This window comes from Plasmodium relictum (genome assembly GCF_900005765.1).
Source record: "Plasmodium relictum strain SGS1 genome assembly, chromosome: 4".
NCBI lineage: Eukaryota > Apicomplexa > Aconoidasida > Haemosporida > Plasmodiidae > Plasmodium > Plasmodium relictum.
In genome coordinates, this window is record NC_041682.1 from 569,149 (window position 1) to 594,055 (window position 24,907).

Genomic DNA, 24,907 nt, shown 5'->3' on the forward strand with positions numbered 1-24,907 from the left:
TTTAAAAAATTATATTTTTTCATTTTTTTAAATTTAAAATATATAATTATGAATAGTAATATGCTTGTCACGCATATTAAAAGATATTTTAAAATTTTCATAAAAAAAAATTTTTGTTAAAATCCAAAACAATAAGTAAAAAAATCACTTTTTCTTTTTAAATAGGTGCATTTTTACGAATTGTTTATTTCGTTAAAAAAAATTAAATTTTTTAACAAGTAAAAAAAAAAAGTTGAAACAATTTTTATAATAATATATAACATTTTAACATTTTTTTATGTTATATTGTATTTACTACAAATTGGATGTATCTAGCATGCATAAAGTATAATAAATATGTTTTTCATAATTTCTATACTTTTAATGGATATTTATAATTTATAAACAATTTTAATTATTATTTGTAGTAAATACTCGCTTTTTTAAATTATACTAACGGTGCTTAAGATATTTAACTGAACAAATATTGTATAAAATAAAAAAGATAATTGCATTTTGTATAAATCGATGAATAAAAAAAAAAAATAGTTCGTTTTTATAGGCAAGATTTCTGTTTTTCTTAATTTTTTTTAGAAATTAATAATAGGAAAAAAACTTTCTCTCCTTTTGTTAATATATAAATATTAGAATAAAGATTTTCAAAATTGTATGTAAAAGGTGAATTATCACTAATTTTTGTCTTTACATCTTTTAATATAGATATTATTTAAAAAAAAAAAAGGAAAAAAATTAAGTTATAAATATTTTGTTTAAATTTGCTATTAGCAATTTTTTTTATTAATCTAAAGGTAAAAAATTAAAATCAAGGAAAAAAAATTCCTTTTCTCTTCCAAATTATTTTAGATTTAAATTATATTGTAAATTTGTTAAAATTAAATCAAGGGTATCTTTAAATTTCCTTTTATTCTAGTTATAAATTTTTTTTTATTAACATATTTTAACATTTAAAGATTTTCAATAATATATTAGGTTTCTTTTAGCTATTGTTTTTTGTTATTTATAATTAGTATTCAGTAAAATGAATACAGTAAAATTTTTATTGACAGTTAATCTTTTTATATTTTTTGGTTTGTATTTTGAAAAATATTTCAGCAACTATTCAAATAATTTAGACGGTAATAGTGCCCTAATTAAAAAAAGATTTTTGAATCAAAATGCAGCCTCTTCATCAAGTAGTTCTGCGAAGAAACCTCAAGCGAAAGGTAATACTCAGAGTACAGGCTCAGGTGGAGCAAGTACAGATACAAGTGAACAAAATGGAGCAAATCTGGAGGGATCTGTGAATTCTACTAGTGAAAGTGGAAATCCACCTCAAGAAGTAACTACAAATGGAAGTAATCCAGATGGTTCAAGTAAAACATTGCCAAATTCAGGTAAATAAAAATTAATTAAGCAGATAGTAATCCAATATATAATTTAAGAATTTATCCGTTTAAATAAAAAAAAAAAAAGTGTAAATAAATTAAGAAATAATCTTGAAATCTTGATAAAATGTGTTTATTGCAAAAAATATAATTTAATAAATTTAAGGTAAAATATTTATATTTATATATTTTTTTTTTTTTTTTTTGTGATTAGGTAATGCAAATTCTGAAAGCGAAGGTTCAAATCATGAAGAAAGTGATGAAGAAGATGATGATGATGAAGATGAAGATTTATGTAAATCTAATAATGGAGGTTGTGGAGAAGATAAACTATGTGAAAATCTTGGAGAAGGTAAAGTGAAATGTGTATGTAAAGAAGGATATAAATTAGTAAATAAAGAGTGTGTGAAAATATCAGAATCATCTTCATTAAATTCAATCTTCTCTACATGTTTAATTTTTTTTATTGTTTTGATATCTATAAATTAATAATTGGTATATTTAAATTTAAAATTTACAATTATAAAAATTATATATTTCTTAGAAATATTGAAAATATGATTTTTTAAAGTTTTTTTAAAAATATTTATTTTATTAAATTAATTTTACAACATTAACCCTAATTATTATTTTTAAGAAGGGTGCATTGTAACAAATTATTTTCAATAGTTAGGCCTAATAAGCTATAAGAAAAAAAGAAAAAGAGAAAAATAAGAATTCTTTATAATTTTAATTTTTTTTATCTGAAAATAAAATATGTTGAAAAAATATATCTTTTAATATAAAAAAATATATACTTGTTATGCTATTTTTATGTTTAATATAATAATTGTATATAACATGCATACTTTTTAGATGAAATTTTTTTAATTTTTCAGTAAGAAAATTTTCCAATGAAATAGAGAGTTTGCTGAGCTACATATAGTTAAAAAAAAAAAATAGATACTATTGTAATTTTTTTTCTTATTCTCGTTAATAGAAAAAAAATTATAATAAGCTTTAAATTGTCAATATTTTTAAACTTTTAATATTAAATTACATAATTTTACTTATTTCTTTTATTGTTTAAGAGATTTAAAAAAAAATGGTCATAAAACAAATTCTATTAATTTTTAATTGTTTTATTTTTTTTATTTTGAATTTCAAAAATTATAGTAATAATTCTTTTAGTGATTTAAGTAGGGGTAGTAATGATTTTATTTGGAAAAGATTTTTGAATGACACATTTATTGATGTAAGTGGAAACGACGGTATTAGTCAAAACACTAACACTGGTGAAGCTAGTGTTCAAAATAATTCGGATGCTAGTCATAGTGACAGTACTCAATCTAGTCAAAGTGCAACTCCCGCAACTGGAAAAGGAGATGGTGCAACTAATCAAACTCAATCTGGAGGAACTGCAGCTCCAGAAACTGCAACTACAGTAACAACTCCCCAACCTGAGCAGCCTCAAGTTCAATCTACTAGTGTGCCCGCAGATCCCCAAACAACTGGTGTAGAATCAACTAGTATTTCCGGTCAAACTCATACTCAAAGTACTGATTCTGGATCTAATGGTGACCAACAGAGTCAAGTACAGGAGGCTCAAAGTACTGTTGCATCTAGCGCATCACCTGATGGTACTTCTCCCGCAGATGCAACTCAGGCATCTACAAAAGAAACAGGAAGTGATCAAGTTGAAGAAACAAATACCGATGATTCGAAAGCTACAACTCCAAGTGATAAATTAGAAGCAACAACAGCTGAAGGAAGCCAACAGAAAGAGAAGGTTGAAGATAAAAATATAATCCCAGATGGTACCAATACACATCAAGTTGAAATTTCAAAGCATGTTCAATCAGATGATAATATCCAGGGCCAAGAAGACTCCCAAAAAGAAAGTTCACCTGAAGAATTGCCAGATTTAACTAGTGCACATGAATCAGATCAAATCCATACGATAACTGGAGATAATTATGATTCTGAAGATTTAGAAGAAAGTGGACATGAACAAGAACTTGATATTAATAATTTATCTAATAGACCAACATACCATCCAGGTAAAGACGCGCATCATATGAAAATATTTCATTAAAATTTTAAAAAGGAATTTAATTAAATGTTATAAAAAATTAATGTAGTTTAATATATAAAATGTTTGGAAAGAAAATTAAAATTTTTTAATAAATTTTTATTTTTATATATTTTTTATTTATACTATTTTTTTTTTTTATAGAAGGAGAGTACCATACTTTAGATATTTATAATACTCAAGGAAGAAAATTAGGAAAAAATAGAAAAGATCATCAATCCATAGAAGATATGGATATTCGAATGAAACCATGCACACATAATAATGGAGGTTGTGGTTATGATAAAATATGCATAATGACTAGTCATAATGAAGTAGCATGCATTTGTAAGGAAGGTTATTTAGTAGGAAATAAATGTGTTACAAGTTCATCTTCCTTAAACCCCTTTTTTTCATTAGTTATTTTCTTTACTATTTCATTAATAATGATGAATTAGTTTTTTTTTTTATAAAAATGTAGTTTAAAACAAATAATTTTTTGCAATACATAATGAAAAAAAATTAGAAGTAAAAAAGACATAAAAATATACATCGTTGATAGATGAAAAGTTATCGAATCAAAATTTTTTATCGATTTTTTTTTTTTTTTTTTTGGGTGCACTTTAGTAATTTGCTCATTTTACTAGTTAACATTTTATAAATTAAAGAAAAAAATTGTGATAATTGCATAATTTTATTTAAAATGATAATAATATTTTTATAAACATAATTTTTTTATTTTTATCAAAATAAAAAGTGCATTGTTGTGTAAAGTAATGCATGTATTTACATATTTTCTAGCATAATAATTAGGAATGAGCGCACTTCTAGGATTAATTAGCACCGATATTTTGGTAAACTTTTTAATTCTTTTAAATATAAAAGTATTTTTATAAAATTTATATCAAAAAAAGAGAAAAAGAAAAAATAATTTAAGAAAATTTATTTTATTTTTTTCAAAAAATATTTTAAGTATATTGCTTTCAAACAAATTTTAATGAGTTCTTTATATAATTAAAGGATATATATATATAAATAAATAAATTTATATTTATTATTTTAAATCAAATATAATATTGTTATATCCTTCATTATTTTTAAACTAAAAATCAGTAAAAATGAATATATTAAAAGTCATATCAATTGCAAATTTTTTTCTTTTTTTTAGTTTGAATTTCAAAAGTTATATTAAAGATAATACGAACTATTTAAATAATGTATTAATAATAAATAGATATTTGTCTTCTAATACTCCAAATGCTACTGGGCAAGCAGGAGCATCAGAAACAGCAGGAACAGCAGGAACAGCAGGAACAGCAGGAACAGCAGGAACAGCAGGAACGGCAGGAACAGCAGGAGAAGCAGGTAAACCAAGTAGCACTAACGTAAATCCAGCAAAACAAGGTTCAGAGACTGCATGTGGTAATAAAAAAACATCACATGATGCCTCAATTCATCAAGGGGAGGATACAGATAATGCACCTGGGGAAACTAATTTACTAGAAGAAATGGAAGAACCACCACATGATGATACAAATGCTTCAATAAATAAGGTTTTTTCAGTGCTTTCTGCTACTGCTATTTTTGTATTATTTTTACTATTGTAATTTTTTTTTTTTTATTAGTTTTAAATGTGAAACATGTACTTATACAAATTATTCCTAAGAAATATATTAAAAATAAGTGTTTAAGTTTTTAATATTTTCATTTTCTTTTTATATTGATCTTATTTAGTAATACAGAACTGCTATATATATATATATATATTTTTTTTTTTTTTTTATTTATTTCTTTAAATATATGATAATATATATAAAACAGTTCTTTTTCTAAGAGGCAGTAATTAATTAAGTTGTAATAGGTTTTTGAATTTTAAAACATTGACGTATTAGATATTATTAATTTTATTGTTCTATTTTTAACATGTAATTTAGAAATTTCTTAATTGTGATAGAAATGTAGAATAAATCTATTAATCTAAAAATAACTTTTTTTCTTTATCTTCTTTTTTACCCTATGAAATATATACAATAAAAAAAAATAATTTTGAGATATGTTTTCTTTAATAATAATTTTTTAATTTTCAAGTTGTGGGTTTTTTCTTTTTTTTTATTTATAATAATAAACGTCCAATAAAAATAAAGAAAATAATGATTTTATCATTTGATAATCTTTTGCTTTTATAATTTTTTTTGGTAATATGCCGTTCATTATATTTAATACGTATAAAATGAAGATGCTCATGAAATACAAAATAGTGATGCTATTGGACTATGCTAATAACAATAATAAAAAATATTGGCACTTTAAAAGGAAATATGTCAACATATATATATATATTTCAGAGATGTCATCTACAATATTTAAGAAGTACAAAAATTTATTTCAATATTTCATAAAAAATAATAGTGTTCAAAAAATATACAAAAAATGATATTTTGAATTCTTCTGATTCCATATGATTAGATAATGATGATGAAATGTCTTTGTTTTGATTTCTTCAATGTATAAAATAACACATTTTGCTAATATAAAATATTATACTTTAAAAAAATCAGAAAATTTTTTATAAATGTTAGTGAATAGTGTTAATATAGTGAACACATTAAAAGATGAGAAACAAAAGAATAAATAAACAATATACAATTATTGCAAATAAGACTCAAAACAATGAAAAAAAAAAAAAGTTAATGAAGAATAATGTTTAGATATTGATGAAATAAAAAGGAAAATATATGAAACATCAAAAGAAAGTAACTATGTATATCATATAAATAAGTGTAGATTTACATTAAGATAATATTAATGAATAAAAAAAATAAAGTGATAACTTATTATAAAATTAAGTTCAAAAATAAGATTCTAAGTTATCAACTAATTTAGGAAAAATTTTATTTAATATTTATATAAAATATATTAATAAGTTAGTTCTTAAAAAAATAAGAAATATTTTAGAAAAAAACATAAAAACCTTTTATATCCAAAAATATATATTTAGATGATTTTTTTTTTTTTTTTTTTTATTAATAATAATTAGGAAGATATTATGTCTAAAAGTGTATTTAATCATAAAAAAAAATTTAAAAGAAGAAAAACGGAGTGGCGTTAATTTAGAAAAATTTTAGTATAGTTAAGAATATATAGAATTATTCCCTTATTATAATAGAAATTATAATTAAAGTATGCATAATGATGGAATAATAGTGTAATATCTAAATTTTAAAGCATTTATTATATATAAATATATACTATCAATATAATTAGCTTTTTCGTTAAATTAATAATGATATTAACAATTTCTATTGTTTTTGTTATAATTTTAATAAATTATTTTATTCTTTTTAATTTTAAACTTTAAAAATATATTGTAATTCAAATATATATTTTTGCTATATATTAATAATAAATATATTAAACCCTTTTTAAAATAAATATTTTATTGGTTAAATTGAAAAATAACAAATAATTATGTTTTTTTTTTTCTTTATGAATAAAAATTATATAATTTGTTTATTTTAATAAGTAATGTTTTTGCTAATAAAAGTAAAAGAAAAGAAAAAATATATTTTATCATTTCATATATAATAAACTTCCTCGTAAAATAAATTTTATTTCTAGTTTAGATAGGAGAAAAAAATGTTTCTGAAATATAGAATTCTTTATTTGATCTATTTTCAGGATTAACTCTCTAGAATAATGAAAAATATTTTAATTTACAATATTTACATTTTTGATGTGTTATTATAATATTTTGTTAATATCTTATATTTTTAAAAAATTCATTTTATTCTATAGAATAAAACTCTTTAAATATTAATCACACTAGAAAAAAAAAAAACTAAAAAGGAGTTGTAAACATTTTTTTTTATTTTATCTAACACGAAATATTTATTATAAAAAAAATATTTTTTTGAAAACTACTCTAAAATATATTTTTAAATTTAATATTTATAATATTCATTTTAAATATTTTTTTTTGTCTTTTTTTTTTTTTTTTTATTAATCATTTACAATAATTAATATTGAAGAAAAAAAAAAGAAATTTTTCTATTTACCATTTTTTTTTTACACACGATTTAAAAAGACATTTTAATAATTTTTTAATTAATGCAAATACCATTAACAACTATTTAATAAAAAAGAAAGTTTGAGAAACAAGAGGATTAAATACAAGTAATTTGATTTGCTCTGAAGTATATAGAAGTAAAGCACCTATGATATAATCACGATAGACTTCATCTGGAGGTGGTTAAATAAAAATACATATCAATTACAATCAAAAAATTCATCATTGAAAAATAATATAACAAAAACAGATGATATATGCATATATAGCAAGTTTTGGTGATGCTAATAAAATAATATATAAAAAACATATTATAGTTCATTATCAGAAGATGGAATGTTTCTGTATACAATTCCTTAACACTGAAGTAGAACTAATAAATAGAAAAACATAAACAACTTACAATCCAACAAAAAAATATATGGAAAATCTACTAATAAAACGAATGTTTCAAATAATGATAAAAGGAACAAAGAAAAATATATTAATGAAATTAATATTGTTAATCTTGATGATAAGTATGATAGAAATATATCATCAATTGTATAAAAATTTATATCAAACAAAAAACAGGGATATTTTAAGGGTAATATAATTATAGCATTCATAAAAATTCATAGAAATTGTTCATAAATATATTTAATTTAACTTATTTTCAAATAGAAATATTAATTTTTATTTTATTTTATTATTATTATTTTTTTTTTTTTTTTGCTGAAGATTTTTGAAGTTACTAAAAAATAACTTTTAATATGGATTTTCAACTAGTAAAATATTAAAAAAATGATAAAATATCTTATTCGTTACAATAATTCTTTTCATTTATAATTATTATTGTTTTTATTTTTTTAAATTTAAATTAATATTTTTTTTTAAACTTTATTAATTTTTATAAATTATATTTTATGATGACTTAAATATTTACATGAATATATATATTTTGAAAAATGATAAGTTTAAAGTTTAGCAATTTAAAAATATAGGCAATTATTATATTAAATTTTTTTATTAAAAAAATTCATTTTATTAAAATTTTGAAAGATGTGTTGTTTTAATTGTTATAAGAAAAAGAAATAATAATATTAATATGAATTTAGAGAAAAAAAAAAAAAAAACAGATAAATATATGGAAATTGATGAGAAATATTTTTTGTTTAAATATTTAGATTTTTATAAAATTGAATTAATTTTTTTTCTCTTTTTTTTTTTAATTAAAATTAAAATAAAAAAAAGAAAAAGATACTATTACCACATAAATTTATAAGATTATTAATGTGACAAAAATATATATATATATATATATACATATGTATTTCTAGGATAAATCTAATAGATATTTATGAACAAAAAAATGTCAAAAAAAACTTTATTTATATATATAATTTAATATTAAAATAACTATAGTCCAATATAAAAAGAAAAATTTTTTTTTTTGTTTTTTTTGGAATTATTTTCTGTAATAGTAAATATATATAATTGTAAAAATATTGAAAAAATGTATGTATAATTTATTTTATGTTTATTTCTTATATATAGTTTTCTTACATTTTCGTATTTTGCATTCTTTTTGTAAGTTCTTCAACATTTTGAGCAAGATAATTGGCATATCCAATATATTTATGAGGAGTTAAATTCATTAATTCATCAATAACATTTTTCGGTAAAAAGTTGCATTTAGTTTTTATGAATTCATGCAGAGTTTCTTTGTTTATATTTTTTCCTCTAGTAAAATTTTTTAATTCTTCATAAGCATCAGGAAAATTATACTTTTTCATTATAATTTGAATAGGTTCTGATAATGTTGACCAGTTTTCATTTAACTCTTCGTCTAGAGTATTTTTTTCTATATCAATTTTTGATAATCCCTTTAGTAAGGATTTATATGCAATAAGAGTATAAGAAAAAGACGAACCTATATTTCGTAAAATGGTTGAATCAGATAGATCTCTTTGCAATCTACTAATTGGTAACTTGGAACTAAATAATTTGAAAAAAGAATTTGCTATGTGTAAATTTCCTTCTGCATTTTCAAAATCAATCGGGTTCACTTTATGAGGCATTGTACTGCTTCCTATTTCTTTTTTTACAATTTTTAGTTTTAATAAATTATTAGAAATGTATAACCATATGTCAACACATAAATCAATCATTGTTGAATTAATACGTGCTAAGGTATCACACAATTCGCAAATATAATCATGATCTTGTATTTGAGTACAGTATAAACAAAAATTTAAATTAAAATAATTTTCTATAAAATATTGAATACTATTTATCCAATCAATATTTTTATCTACAATTTTGTGAGCATTGAAATTTCCAACAGCCCCATTAAATTTTCCCATAATTTTAATTTTTTCCAATACATTTAAATGATTATAAATTCTTGAAAAAAAATTGGCCATTTCTTTACCAAATGTTGTTGATGAGGCTGGTTGCCCATGTGTTTTTGATAATAAAGAAATATCAGCATAGTCCCTTGCTAATTGAACTAATTTATCCATTATTTTTTTTATATTTGGGATAATTATATTGTTTATACATAATTTTATACACATAGCATATGCTATATTATTTATATCTTCACTAGTACATAAATAATGAACATACTCTTTTATATTTAATAATTCCTGATTTTGTGAAGATTTCATTTTCTCTTTTATAAAATATTCTACTGCTTTCACATCGTGATTTGTTTCTTCTTCAATTTGTTTTACCTTTAAAATATCATCATCCGTTACATTACTTATTTCATTCAATGATTTTAATGCACTTTCGCTTAATTTCTTAAAAAAAAATTCTTTTTCATTCAAAAATAGTAACCATTTTAATTCTACAAGTATTCTATACTTTATTAAAGCATATTCAGAAAAAAAAGAGGATATTTCTTTGCAATATTTTTTATATCTACCATCAATAGGAGATATATTTTTTATTTGAAGCAAACTTTCCATTATAAGGAAAATGAAAAAAAAAAATTTTTAATATTTTTTTAATTTCTTATAACTTATCTAAAAAATAATAAATTATAAGATATACCAAAATATTTTTAAAGGTTATTTTAAGCATATGTAATAATTTATATAAAAATATAAGTGATGCTTTATTTACATATTTCCTAATTTATTAGCTAAAAAATAAAACTGAATTTCGGAAAATTAATGTATTTGATATAAATCACAGAAAACTAAAAAAAAAAAATAAAAATAAAATTTTCTTAATGCTAATTATTATAACAATAATTAAAAAAAAAAGATAGAAATTTATTATATAAATAAATTAAATGAACAATATAATTTATAAGAGATTAAATTTTGGAATACAAAGATTTAAAAAAAAAAAAAAATTATACATTTAAATAAAATCAAAATATTAAAATTTTATAATTAAAAAAATAATTTATATATAGAAAAAAAAAAAAAAAAGATTTTAAAAGGATTGAGGAATTACTTTAAAAATTTTTTTATTTACATTCATCTTCATTTAATGAAATTTTCTCTTTGTTTTTAATTTTTTACTTTAATTATTCATCATGCATATTGTCATTGGTTTCCGTTTTTATAGAAAAGAAAAGAAGAATAGAGAATATATTTTATCAATTTCTTAAGAATAAAAATAAAGTTTGTGTTTAAGAAAAGTGAATAATAGCAAAAGAAACAACACCATAGTATAATAAGTATTATAGAGGATAAAATAAATTAAATATTAATTTTCTGAAAACAGGAAATATGTAATTATATTTAATAAGAAGGTTGAAATTATTTTATTTTATTATTGTTTATCATAAAAAATATTAATTTAAAAATGGCTTTTTTTTGCCCTAATTGTCACAATATTGTTCTAGTACATATTGAAAACGGTGTTTATTTTTATTGCAAATCATGTACTTATAGATACAAAATAAAAAATAAAATATATAATAAGTTTGATTGCCAAAAGTACAATAAAACTGTTTCTTTAGATGCAGTAGATATGAGTAATAAAAATATGTCTAAAACACAAGGTTAGAAATAATTTAAAAAAAAATAATAAAAAAAAATAAAATAAGAATATTTGTATATTTTTTTTTATGTTTTTAGCTATTTGCCCAAAATGTACAAATGATGAAGCATATTTTTATAGTCTACAGATCAGATCAGCTGATGAACCTAGTACAATTTTTTATATTTGCGTTAAATGTAACTTTCATTGGAAAGAGTAGTATTTCTTTATTTTATTACTGTCTACTCTTTTTGTATTATTTTATTTTTTTAATTTCTTTTTATTTTTCAAGTGAGATAATATATATTTAAGTTTTATATGAATAAGAATATTTATTTTAATTAGTTTATTTTAATAATTCATTGAATTAAATATTTTTTTTATGTATTTTCTTTTTCTTATACATAGTGATATATTTAAATGATATATATATATTCCTTTTTTTATATTTCTACGTCATTTAATTTGTATTACATTACTTTTATACATACTTTTATTATCATTAAATGATTAAAATTATACTGACAGAAAAAAAAAAAAAATTATCATATTAAGTAAAATTTTTTTTTTTTATCTTATATTGATTTTTTTAAAAGGATTTTTCTTTTATTAGTTTTTAAATTTTTCATAATATATCTCAGATATTTTTAATTTTTATCAGCTTATTAATTTGATAGAACATTCTACTATATATATATATGGATTCTACTATGTAATAAAATTATCTTTGTTTAAATTTTTCAATATTAAAGAACTGTTTGCATATTTATTGAAAATAGTATTTTTAACTATTATTGATACTAAGTTTTATATCCTTTTCTTTATAGAGAATTTTATTATAAATTAGACATATACACATGTACTCCTTTTTCAATTTTTATATTTTTTGCAAAAATAATAATATGTAATTACATTTATGTTTCGTTTTTTTGCAATTTTTTTTTTTCATAATATAAAAAAAAAAAAAAAAAAAGAATAATATGAAAAGAAATTAAGAAAAGTAATTAAAAGTTATTTATAATTATTATTTAGAAAAATATTTGCATCAACATTCATACATTATACAAAAAGTTCTTTCAACTTAAAAGTTTTCATATGTTGTAAATATTAAGTACTTCAATATTTTATGTTTAATATTTTGTATTTCAAATTATTAATTTTTAAAATATGGAAATGTATTTTCAAAGTAAAAGGAATTTAGTAAAACATATTTGAAAAAAAAAAAAATGTTTAATTTCTTTTCTATTTGTTTATTTACATTAATCCTAAGTAAATATTTATAGTTAATTGCATTAAATGAACAATAAAAAAAAATGTTTATATAACCAATAAATTTTTAATTTTATGAAGATTATCAAAAATATGATTACAAAACGTTTTCAAGAACATGATAACACTTATTAAAATATATCAATATATTTAAAGAAATTTAAGTTTTAAATATTCAATTTATAAAAGCAATGATATATATTGAAATTAAAGTATATTAATATTACTTTTATCAATAAAAAATTTGGAAACCATATATGGTAAATAACAAAAAAAAAAAAAAAAAAAAAAAAATTTTTTTATTATTTAGAATCATGTTACATTTTAAACTTTATTATTTGTGTTATATAAAAAATTATGCTTATAGTTTTTCATTTTATATTATTTTCTATTATTCGTTTAATAGTATAATATATATTTTATGTTCTTGCTTTTTTTAAATATATTTATTATATTTGAATTTTCTATAACAAAGTATATTAATATAATTCATTTTCAATTTTATATTATCAAATCTATTTTATATTACATACCGTTTATTATTTTATTTTATTATATTGTAAATACTTATTAAAAATTAAAGTGTAATTAAAATATAGTAATTGTTAAATTTTTTCTTTTTTTTCTTTATTTAGAAATATCATAACAAATGAATATCTTCTGATATTATATATTACTAATTATTGTTTATTTTATTCAATTTATAAATGCATATGTATATATATATATAATCTTATATCTAAATATTTTTTAAAGTGCATAATTCCACTATCTTAAATTTTATTGTAATTATAAATTATTTCTTTTATGATAAATTTTTTTTTAAAGATTTATACAATTCTTATCTTTATTAGACTTTTTTTTTTTTTTTTTATATTTCCTTAAATTGTATATATATGTATATATATAAAGTATTTCATGATTATTTTATTTATAAAATAAAATTTTGTAAAAAAAATTACAAAATCATTTTTTCAAACTTGTATCAAATTTAATTTGGACATAAAAAAAAAAAAAATGCATGATAGCATGCCAGACGAAAACAAGAAATAATAGGAATATTGTTAAATGACGAGATGAAACATTTATCTCTTTTTTTTATTTTCATTTTTTTTGAGATTTTAAGATTGTACAAATATAAAAATAATTAATAAAAAGCAAAATAAAACTAAAAAGTATTTATGTTTCTTTTATTAAAAAAATTTTTAGAAAATTTTTTTTTTTAATAAAATATATTTTACATTTTTTTTTTTTAAGTTTTATATATATATTTTATCACCATTATATAAATTTAATTATGACTGTATTTTTTTTATTGTAATTATTATATGCTGCTAATCATATCATAAAATTAGCATAAGTTATTTCTTAAAATTATTTTTAATATCATAATGATAAAAATATTTAAAGAATTCAAAAGGTAAAAATTTAAAAAAATTATTATATAATTTTATTTATTATATTTTTACATAAATTATAAGAAAAATTAGCTTTACTTATTATATATGTATGTATGCATAAGTAGATGAATAGAATCATCACAAAGATTAATGAATATAATATATTCATATAAAGAATTTTTTTTTTTTATAATATATTTTATGATGAAATAAAAAAAAAAAAAAGAAAAAAAATAATTAATATAAAAATATTAAAAAAATATAGTTAATAATAAAATTTTTTTATTTTAGATTAATTCAGAATTATTAGTTTTATACACAAAGTGATGTTATAAAAAAAAATCGATTATGAGAAGATAAAAATTTTATATATAATAGGAAAATATATTATTAGTTTCCTCTTAGGATTTAGAAGTTTTTATATTTTCAAAAAAATTATTCTTAAGAAATGTTTTATGATAAAACAAATAAATAAATATATATATTTCTTAATCTTTTAATTTTTTTTTTTTCTTTCTTTCTTTCTTTCTTTCTATTTTTCACTTCTTTTATATATATATATATATATATAAACTCTAAATTACTGAATTTAATGAATAATTTAAAAAAGAAGTTTTATATTTTTTTTATAATGAATTGTAATAAGTAGATGAAAAAGTAAATAACTAATTACATATTTATATAAATGTATTTAAGAAAAGATAATGACTGAAGAAAGTAAAATGAATGTGGAAGTAAAAATAGGTAAAGAAATTAATGAAAATTATAGAAAAATAAAAGATTTTGATGATAATGAATATAATAAATTCTTAATAAGTATTAGTGAAATGAAACGAAATGATGATATTAAGGAAAAGAAAGATTTATTTAAATCTAAATATGATATAATTACTACTGATTCTATATCAACAACGACCGATGAAATATCAAATACTTATCAAATTGAAAATAAAGGTGAAGAAAAAGAAAGGTTTTCAATACATGAAGAAAAAAATGATTCTAGTATTACTAATATTACTGAAGAAAATGTAAAAAAAATGGAGGAAAATATTAATCTTAATAATGAATATGTTTCTGTTAATAATACAATTTATAAAAGTAATATACAGGAGTTAAACAGTTACCAAGACAACAATAGTAATCTCTTGCATAATAATGAAAACAGCAATATTCAAAATTTTATAAATCACGAAAATGGAATGAATAGAAAAAAAGAAAATTTTGATAACTTAGATTGCTTAAAAAAAAAATTAAATAATATAAATTCAAAAAATGAATACAGAGAGGGTTATTATAATATGAATGCAGATATTCATAATAAGAAGAATGAAAATGCTATTGAATCAACACATAAAAATGAAAATTGCATAAATAAAAATGTATACTCAAGTAATATAAATAGTAAGTATATTTCAGATAATATAAGCCATATAAATAAAAACAATAACGTTATAAAATATAATTTAAATAGCAATAATTTGAATAATTTTAATAGAGGCTATAACGCTAATATAAATGTTAAAAATAACATTATACATGATAGCAAAATTAATGACAAAAGTACTAATATAATAAATTATATTCATAGAAACAATAAAAATATGAATGATATAATTAATATGAAAAGTATTAGTTATATAAGTAATTTCACACAATTTACAAATAATGAAAACGATAAAATTATTAGGATAAATAATAAAAATGAAACAGTGAATAATTTAAAAAATATTAATAATATAAAAAGTATAAATAGTTTGAGCAATTTAAACAGTGTCAATCATTTGAATAATTTAAATAATGTAAATAATAGTATGTATTACCTAAATTTGAAATCTAATACAAATATAGAAAATAGTAAAATCAGAAATAGCGCAAGTTTATCAAAATGTACTTTAGAAATACCACATAAGAATATAAAAAATTCTCAGCTTACACAAGATAACATAAGTTATACTAGAAAGATTGAAGATAAATTAAAATTTATGAAAAACATTTCAGTAGATAAAAATAATTCAGATATAAAAGATTCATTGACATGCATTATGCAAATGAAAAATGTTGATGATACAAATAAAAATAATAATTTATTAAAAAATACAAGTATCTTAAATAACATTTTAATTGATAAATTAAAGGATACTGATAATAATAAAAGTAATAAGAATCAGGCTATTACTAAAAAAGAATTGATATATTTAAAGGATCATAAGAATAATAATGATTTATATTCAAGTAGTGCAAGTTTTAATAATATGAATGATAATAAAATTGCCATAAAAAAAATATTAAAGAAAAAAAAAGATTTAAATGGTATTTCATATAAAAAAATAAATGATGAAAATTATAAAATGATAAAGAATTTATTACAAAATAAAAATATGATTAATCATAAATTTATTAATTCATTACCTAAATATGATCTTAAAAAGAATTTTACTCTAAATAATAATTATATAGAAAGGGAACATAAAGAATTATTACATTTAGAACAAAATACTGAAATGCAAAAGATCATAAATAGTAAAAAAAAAATAATCTTAACTAAATTTGAACTAAAAACTTTTTTATTAAATACAATTAAAGCATTAGGTATTGTATTGAAGAAATGGAAACTAAAAAAATTTGGTGTATATTTTTGGTTTCATATAAAATGTATAGAAAGTGAAATTGAATTAGGTTTCTATATTAATATTTTTAATTTTTTATTTGAAATAATAACAGGAAAAAACATTTATTATCAATCAAACGATATAAATTACATAGTAAGATTATTTAAAGAATTTATTATATATGATTGTAAAAATATTTTTAAAAAATGTATAAAAATACTAAATAGATATGCAAAAAAAAATTCTAAAGAATTTTCAATTTTTGAAAATAATGAAGATATAATAAAATTAAACAAATCTTTGTTATTGAATGAAGATGAATTAAATAATAACAACAAAAAAAATAATTTTTATGATTTTTTATTTAACAGAATAAAAGAAACAAATGATTTCTTTGAAAAAAATGGTGAAGAAAATATCCATTTATGCAATATTTTTTCAAATTTTAATGAATTAAATTACAATGAAATATTCAATTTTTATTTATTTTACAACAATGAATTAAATAAATCTTATAATTTACATAATGATCATTCATAGGTAATAACTCATATAATCTTAAATTATCAACAATTTAAATAATACAAAGTTTATTTATTTAATTAAAACATTTATTTTTATTTTAGAAAAAAATTATTAACTTTTTTAATTTCATATATGTTTTTCAAAAAATCTTTTATTCATTAAGAAAAAAAAAAAAAAAATTAAAAACACAAAATTATTGAAAAAGAAACATTTAAAGTGTATAATATTGAGAATGTTGTTTGAGTAACTTTTATATTATTAAATTTCAATAACTTTGTTGTTTTAAAAATTCATATTTATATAAAATTCTTTAATAGGGATCAGTTTGTATGTATTAAGCCATATATGTTTATGCTTATTATATATATATTATATTGGGTATTTATCTGCTTTTATATTTACTCTTTTTTTCTTTTTGATATTTAAGATTAAAACTAAATAATAAAAATGCAACATTCTCAAAAAAAACTTAAATGTAGAAAAAAGAAAAAAGAAGAAAAAAACTTCCTGTTTATTTTAAAACAATATAAATTAAATTTAGACAAATAAATTATATAAAAAAGTATTAGGATATGTAATATATTTAAAGGTTCATTTTCAGTAATAAAAACATATACTCTCTTAGTATCCCTTGGTTTTCAAATAAATATACCTATAAAAAGAAAGATAATTATGATAAATAATATTAAGTTTAAAAAAGTTATAATTTATTAATGAAAAAGATTTTTTTTTTTTTTGCCTATTTTAAATGATATAGAAATAAAAAACCTAATAGTAAAATTAGGAATTATATATATACATATATATATTCCTTTTATTTTCTATTTTTCTATTTAGCAAGTTTTATATATTTTTTATAGAGATTTTTATTTATATTCATAAAGGCAATGATCAATACATTTATTTTTTATTAGATTCTTTTTGTTTGATAATGTAATTAGCAACATATTGTATTTTATAAATAATATTTTTTTATGTAGATTATTACAATTTTAATTATTAAGAGATATGTGTTAAAATTAAATGACTTTTTTTTTTGTTTTTATTATTTATTATTTATTTATTTATTTTTTTTTTTTTTTGTTTCTGTATATCCATATTTTTTAAAAATATAATCTATAACAATATATTAAAATTTTTTAATTGTTATTTATAGAAATGCTTTCTTAAAAAATAGTCAAATTTTTATTATGTGCAATTTTCATGTTGAATTTTTTTTTTTTTTTTTTTGATAAATTCAATTTCTATATATTATAGAAAGTAGTAATAAGATAAAAATGGAGTGGAATATAGAATTATATTCTTATTTATTTGGATAGTTGAATTTTTTCCAAGCTCTAAGTATATAAATTTCTGATATAATATATAAAAAAAATTAGGAGCTTATCTATTGTGCTATCATTACACAGATTTTTTTTTTTAGTAAATTTCATTATTTTTTAATTGATATGGAATAATAATCCTAATTTTCTAAGTTTTTTATATGGTAAACATATTTTAGGAATTACTACAAGCATAAAATTATTCTCTTATCTATTAATTTTTTTTTTTTAATTAATAATTTATGTTCAATTATGACATTGCTCAAATTTTAATTATATATTTATTAATATTTTTATATTTAATACCATTTTTAGTATAAAAAGAGTATTATGATAATTTATCTTAAATAAATTAAATGCATTATAATTATTTCTAAAATGTAAGTAGAAAAATGTGCAAAAACTTTTCAAAAAAATAATTTTTAAACATAACAAATATGTGAACAGAAAAATTATGGTTTAAATTAGCATGTATAATAAATGAGAATGACTGTAAAAAAAAATAATAATAATAAAATATAACAAAAAAAAATATAAAGATAAATTAAAAGATTAAAAAAAAGGGAAACTTAAGAAAAATAAGGAGAAAAATAATAAAAAAAAAAAAAAAAAAAAAAAAAAAAAAAAAAAAAAAAAAAAAGACAAAAACATAAAGCAAAATTAAAAAAATAATTAGGAAATGAATAAAAATAGTATTAATTGTAATAATAATTAAAAGAAGCTTCATATATTAAAAAAAGAAATTTACAGAAGTGTATATAATAAAGAAAAAAGTAAACTATAATAATATGTAAATGATATATTATTATTTTTATATTAAACATAATAATCATTTATTTTACTTTAATTCTCTAATTTAATTTAATTTATTTTTTTTTTTTTAATGTATAGATTATGCTCTATATATCCAGCTATAATCTTTTAATTTTATTTTATTTCAATTTTTTTAATATTTTAAAATATTATACTTTTACAGTTTTTTTTTTTTATTATATTCATTTATTTATCTTTATTATATATGTGTATTCTGTTATTCCATTATTTATTTGGGGTAAATGAATATTCTTCGGAATTTACTTTTCCAACTTTTCAGCAACGGTTTCCTCATCCTCATCGTCATACTTATATTCATTTTCAATTATCTCATTCATTTTTCTATATTCTTTTCCATACGTAAAATGTAAAAGGCTATAAAATACAAAAGACAGTATCCATGGTATTAAAGTTAAATATAATAAAGTTTTTGAAAGAGCATCAGCATTATTCTTTCTTAATTGTTCAGGCATATCAGAAATTAATAAATTGTTATTTTGATAATTAAATGTATTTTCAGCTAAATAACCAAATAAAGGTGCACCAATTAAAGATGATCCAACTCCTTCAATTGCAATTGTTAAAGAAAAAACCGTTCCTCTATAATCGGGTCTGATAATATCTGATACAATAGGTCTATTAACAGCTACTCCTGCAATTGAAGACAAACCAAGACAGAAACAAGATAAAGCAAATAATTCAAAGCTTTCTTGCCTTTTTGGTATGATAAGATATGTTAAAATAACTAATGGTACTCTACCAAACATTGCTAATTGCCCTAGAAATGGTCTTCCATGATCATTAGATATATTATGCATAATATCCCCGAAAAGACCCCCAATTACCCCCCCTAGTGCTGCCCCCACTAATAAAAAACCTGTTATTACAGCTGCTTGTAAATCACTTAATCCACAATATTGGAAAAACATTGTATTAAAACTCAAAGCTAACCATGGTATAGTACCTGTAAAACCTTCTAAAAGTATAATAATTATACTTTTTTTCGATAAACTGTCCTTCAGTATATCGAGAATATTTTTATACAATAGATACGAATGGCTATCTTTATTAATTATTCTTATACCTCCTGTTCCTGCATCTATATCATCATTTATATATTCTATTTTTTTTTTTTTCCTAACTTGCCTTGGTGCATCGTCAACAAATAGTGCTACCGTTATACTTAAAAGAATACTTAATATTCCTACAATGATAAAACATAACCTCCAACCTCTAATTCCTCCAAAATATTTTAATGCTACTGTTGTTGTTACAACTCCTCCAATTAATCTCCCAGTACTAGATGATAATTGAACTAAACCAAAAGATAACCCCAATGATTCATTTTTTGCTGCATCTGCTAGAATACTTTGAGAAATAGGACCAATGCTTCCCAAAGCTAAACCATTTATTGCTCTGAAAAATAGTATATGAGGAAAATCGTTTATATTTGCTAAAAATATGGTTGCTATTCCCCATAAAGCTGTACCAAATACTAACATCCATTTTCTTGAATATTTATCGGATAAAAATCCCCAAATAGGACTAAATAAACTTAGCATTAATGTTTGAACCAATGTAATATATCCCAATAATGATGGATGTAAATCTAAATCTGCTTCTAGAGCTCTGAAACTTGCTGGTAACAATTGATCATCGCATCCATCTAATCCTGCAGCTATATTTACAACAGCTAAGGATTTGTGAAATGCTGAATCATGTTTTTCATCTCTCTTTTTACTCGAATTTCTTCTTTTAAAACCTTCTTTTAAAGCATTATCGTATATTTTTGAATCTACAAGTTTTTCCGTTTCTTCATGTAATATATTATTAGTTTCCTCATTATTTCTTTCCTTAATATAGGGCTCTTTATTCATTATATATATATATATTGTAAAATACAGAGTTAAGATAAACCAAAAAGAAAAAAAAAAAAAAAGAATAAATAAATTAAATAAAATAAATAAAAGAAAACAGTTAAATCTTCTTAATTTTTATCTGTTCACTTGCTTGTATTTCTTTGTTATGAAATAAACACTCATTGATGTTATAATTTTCATTTCATTAAAATATTTTTTATAGAGAAAATTATCTTTTAAGGAATTTTATTAAACTTATTTTAAAATTATAACATAAAAAAAGAAGAAAAACAAATATAAAAATCGGGAGATAATGAAGTTTAGTGTGTAATGTTACAACTATGAAGAAATAAAGGCGGACATTTAAAAAAATATAAGTCTAAGGAATTTAATTATTAAAAATAACAATATAAAAAAGAAAAAAAAGAAAATTGCGTATAAGAAATTTATAATTTCATAAAATCTTTAAAACAAAAAAAAAAAAAAGAAAAAAAAATGAAATTTATGAATAATAAACAAATGGAATTATGCTATGAATTTTATGTAAATAATTAAAATATTATAAGAAAATGTAGTTATAAAAGGTACGTATAAATTTATATATAAATATATATTAACAGGAATAATATAATTTAAAACTAATAAAAAAGTTAAAGAGCTAATTAAAAAAAAAAAAAAAAGATAAAATGAGAATATAGGACGCACAAAATACCAATGCAACGACAAAAAGTCATAAAATTGATAGAAAAAAAAAAACCTCAATCACGAATATTAAAATTACTTAAGTCATATTTCATTAAATATATATTTCTCAAACACTAATTTATACCATAAATAATTTAATTACATAAGTTTATTCAGTGATAAGAGTTTTTTTATAAATCTCAATTATTCTTATTTTAAAATGGCAAAAAGTAATAATTTAACCTTTTTTACAACGCTTTTTTTGAGAAATAAAAATTTTTATTAGTTTTTAATAAAACATGCATAAAATTTGAGTGATTAATAATCTTCCAAACTAAAAACTTAATTTTTTGGATAATTATTTTTATAATTATTCGTGTATAAATATATATATATATATATATATATAGTCGACACACGGCTAAGGGTTTTTAAAATTTCCATTTTTCTTTTTTTGCAAAAATGCACAGTATATTATTCAAAAAAAAAAAAAAGGAAAAAAAAATATAAAGATAAATTAACTTCTTTATTTTGTATTTAATTTAATATTATTTAATTTATAATACCATTTTAATATATTATTTATATATATATGTAAATATTATATACACATATATATTTATATAAATATCTGTATATTTTTAAGGAAAATTGTTTGCTTCATAAAATATCTAGCTAGCCAAAATAAAATAACAAAAGAAAAAAGAATTAAGTGTTTTTTTAAACTTTTTAAATATTTATAAATAAATTTACATTTGATATTTTATGTGAAAGTAAGTTTAAATTATAAAATTATTTGGATATTTTATTTATTTTTTTCTAATTTTTTTCCCTAATATTTTTCTTCAAGAATTGTAGCAATTTATAAATATGTTATACTTATTAGTCAAATATAATACTTTTTAAAAGGAATGATGATAAAAAAAGATATAAATTTTAAATTGTTTTAAAAAAATTACTCTGTATACTTAAATGAATGTATATTTTGTTTTATTAAATAATAGTATACAATAAGTATACTACAAAAAAAAAAAAAAAAAAGTCATTTTTCTTTATTTTCCATAATATTTGTTGAAAACATTTTTATTTTATTCATGATATTTAAATAACCATTTATTCTACTCATAGTTAAAAATTCTGTAATGCCCGTTAGTGTAATAAAATTTGGATTTACTTTTAAGATTTCTTCAGGTGGATATCCACTCAAGCCGTCGATTAAAATGTAAACTATTCCTTTTGTCAATAATCCGTCTGTATTTAAATATACATTTTAATAAATATTTAGAAGAGTATAGTACTTTATAAGAATAAGAAACATAAAATTGGTATATATTATAGATTTTTATTTATAAGTATAAACAATTTTTTTAATTTATATCACAACAGTAATTTATTAATGCATGTATAAAAAATTAATATATATATTAACGAAAAATAAATTATGTTTCACCTGAATCTCCTAACCATACAATTAATTTTTTATTTTCTTGTAATTCTAAATTTGGGTATATATAAACAGTTGATTGACATCCCTAATGAATATGTATATATATATATATATGTATTTTAGTAATAATAATAAATAAAAAAAAAATTTTTTTTTTTTTATTTTACATCTTACCAAAACTTGATTCTGTCTAGTTTTAAATTCGCGTGGCATTGGTGAACATTTTTTACCTAATAATATTACTTGTTGACTTCTAAAAAAATTTTTTTATATACAGAAATGTAAAACTATTTTACTTTATAATAATTATAAAGCAAGAATAAATATAATTATATATATATAAAATAGATATTATTTTATGTTTAAATTTCATGTATATATCTCTCTCTATATATATGTATATATAAATGTATATGTATCCTTTCAATATAGATTTTGATAAAATATATTATATGATTAAAATCGTTGTAGTAGGATATAATAAATATACATAAAAATATTTTTAAGTAATTTTTTTGATTTAAAAATAAAATTGTGTGCTTTTTATAATACAAAAAAAAAAATAAAATAAAATAAATAAATAAATAAATAAAAATAAAACTTGCTTTATATTAATATATAAATATACTATTTTTGTTGTCATTTATTATATTTTAATCCTGACTTATGGTAAGGGTTATTAGGCATTGACTGAAAAAGCTGAACCGTTTTTTTTAATTTTGGTGTTAAATTATAATGCTCAATATTTGAATTTTCCATATTTTGATTTCCTGATAGTTTATTAAAAATATCATTTAAGTAGTATTTTCTTTTTTTATTTCTCAATTCATAACTTTTGATATATAATATAAAATTTGATTTAATGATGTGTAATTTTTTTTCCTTGAGTAAAATTAGTCCTTTTATTTTAAAATTTATTTTTTTATTATTTTTTCTCTGGTTCATAGAATTAGTTAAAATAGAATAGTAACAAATAATTTGAATGAAAGTAAGGAAAATACTTTTAAGTTTCTTTTTGTTCATTTTTTTTTAGGGTAAATTAAATTTATATAATCCATAAAAAAATATTCATTTTCCTATGATGCAACAATTAATTACAAAAATTTAAATTGCAACATAAAAAAATGATTCTATTATATTAAGAAAACATTTTTTTCAATTTAAAGAAATTTATGAAAACACAAATGTATAAAAATTACTATTCCAAAAGAGTTACATTAGGCAAGTATATTAAATATAGTTTTTTTGTAAATATATAATTATGATTCTTAAATATATGACATGCTTTGTAACTATTTGAAATGAATACAATTCCTTATATAAAATGATTTTAAAAATCTACAAATATAAAAATGTACAATTAAAAAATACAAAAAGATATTAATAATGAAATAATTCAATTATCATAAATATATAAATGTGTATATAAAAATGTATGCTAATCTATATTTGAATTTATAAAGGTTTATTATAATTTTTTTTTTTTTTAAATTAATTTTTAAAAAAAAAAAAAGGAAA

At 18.6% G+C, this 24,907-nt stretch overlaps 8 protein-coding genes across 8 annotated transcripts; 5 read left to right on the forward strand and 3 right to left on the reverse strand.

Annotated features, from left to right (window-relative positions):
- Positions 1–1,018: 1,018 nt before the first annotated feature.
- On the forward strand, positions 1,019–1,853 carry MSP4 (merozoite surface protein 4, putative; the record flags this gene model as incomplete). The annotated part of the gene is made up of 2 exons (XM_028680299.1): positions 1,019–1,373; positions 1,579–1,853. The coding sequence occupies 2 exons, from the start codon at positions 1,019–1,021 to the stop codon at positions 1,851–1,853; spliced, it is 630 nt and encodes a 209-aa protein (XP_028531810.1).
- A 595-nt stretch (positions 1,854–2,448) lies between these two features.
- Positions 2,449–3,872, forward strand: MSP5 (merozoite surface protein 5, putative; the record flags this gene model as incomplete). Its single annotated transcript, XM_028680300.1, has 2 exons — positions 2,449–3,403; positions 3,580–3,872. 2 exons carry the CDS (start codon positions 2,449–2,451, stop codon positions 3,870–3,872), a joined length of 1,248 nt encoding a protein of 415 aa, XP_028531811.1.
- A 660-nt stretch (positions 3,873–4,532) lies between these two features.
- PRELSG_0415300 (merozoite surface protein 2, putative) lies at positions 4,533–5,021 on the forward strand (the record flags this gene model as incomplete). The annotated part of the gene is made up of 1 exon (XM_028680301.1): positions 4,533–5,021. One exon carries the CDS (start codon positions 4,533–4,535, stop codon positions 5,019–5,021), a length of 489 nt encoding a protein of 162 aa, XP_028531812.1.
- Positions 5,022–9,021: 4,000 nt separating this feature from the next.
- ASL (adenylosuccinate lyase, putative) lies at positions 9,022–10,434 on the reverse strand (the record flags this gene model as incomplete). The annotated part of the gene is made up of 1 exon (XM_028680302.1): positions 9,022–10,434. One exon carries the CDS (start codon positions 10,432–10,434, stop codon positions 9,022–9,024), a length of 1,413 nt encoding a protein of 470 aa, XP_028531813.1.
- An 850-nt stretch (positions 10,435–11,284) lies between these two features.
- Positions 11,285–11,681, forward strand: PRELSG_0415500 (transcription factor, putative; the record flags this gene model as incomplete). The annotated part of the gene is made up of 2 exons (XM_028680304.1): positions 11,285–11,483; positions 11,560–11,681. The coding sequence occupies 2 exons, from the start codon at positions 11,285–11,287 to the stop codon at positions 11,679–11,681; spliced, it is 321 nt and encodes a 106-aa protein (XP_028531814.1).
- A 3,153-nt stretch (positions 11,682–14,834) lies between these two features.
- PRELSG_0415600 (conserved Plasmodium protein, unknown function) lies at positions 14,835–17,279 on the forward strand (the record flags this gene model as incomplete). The annotated part of the gene is made up of 1 exon (XM_028680305.1): positions 14,835–17,279. The coding sequence occupies one exon, from the start codon at positions 14,835–14,837 to the stop codon at positions 17,277–17,279; it is 2,445 nt and encodes an 814-aa protein (XP_028531815.1).
- A 2,380-nt stretch (positions 17,280–19,659) lies between these two features.
- PAT (pantothenate transporter, putative) lies at positions 19,660–21,276 on the reverse strand (the record flags this gene model as incomplete). Its single annotated transcript, XM_028680306.1, has 1 exon — positions 19,660–21,276. One exon carries the CDS (start codon positions 21,274–21,276, stop codon positions 19,660–19,662), a length of 1,617 nt encoding a protein of 538 aa, XP_028531816.1.
- A 1,708-nt stretch (positions 21,277–22,984) lies between these two features.
- Positions 22,985–24,412, reverse strand: SufE (cysteine desulfuration protein SufE, putative; the record flags this gene model as incomplete). The annotated part of the gene is made up of 4 exons (XM_028680307.1): positions 22,985–23,193; positions 23,393–23,474; positions 23,564–23,642; positions 24,054–24,412. The coding sequence occupies 4 exons, from the start codon at positions 24,410–24,412 to the stop codon at positions 22,985–22,987; spliced, it is 729 nt and encodes a 242-aa protein (XP_028531817.1).
- Between the last annotated feature and the right edge of the window lie 495 nt (positions 24,413–24,907).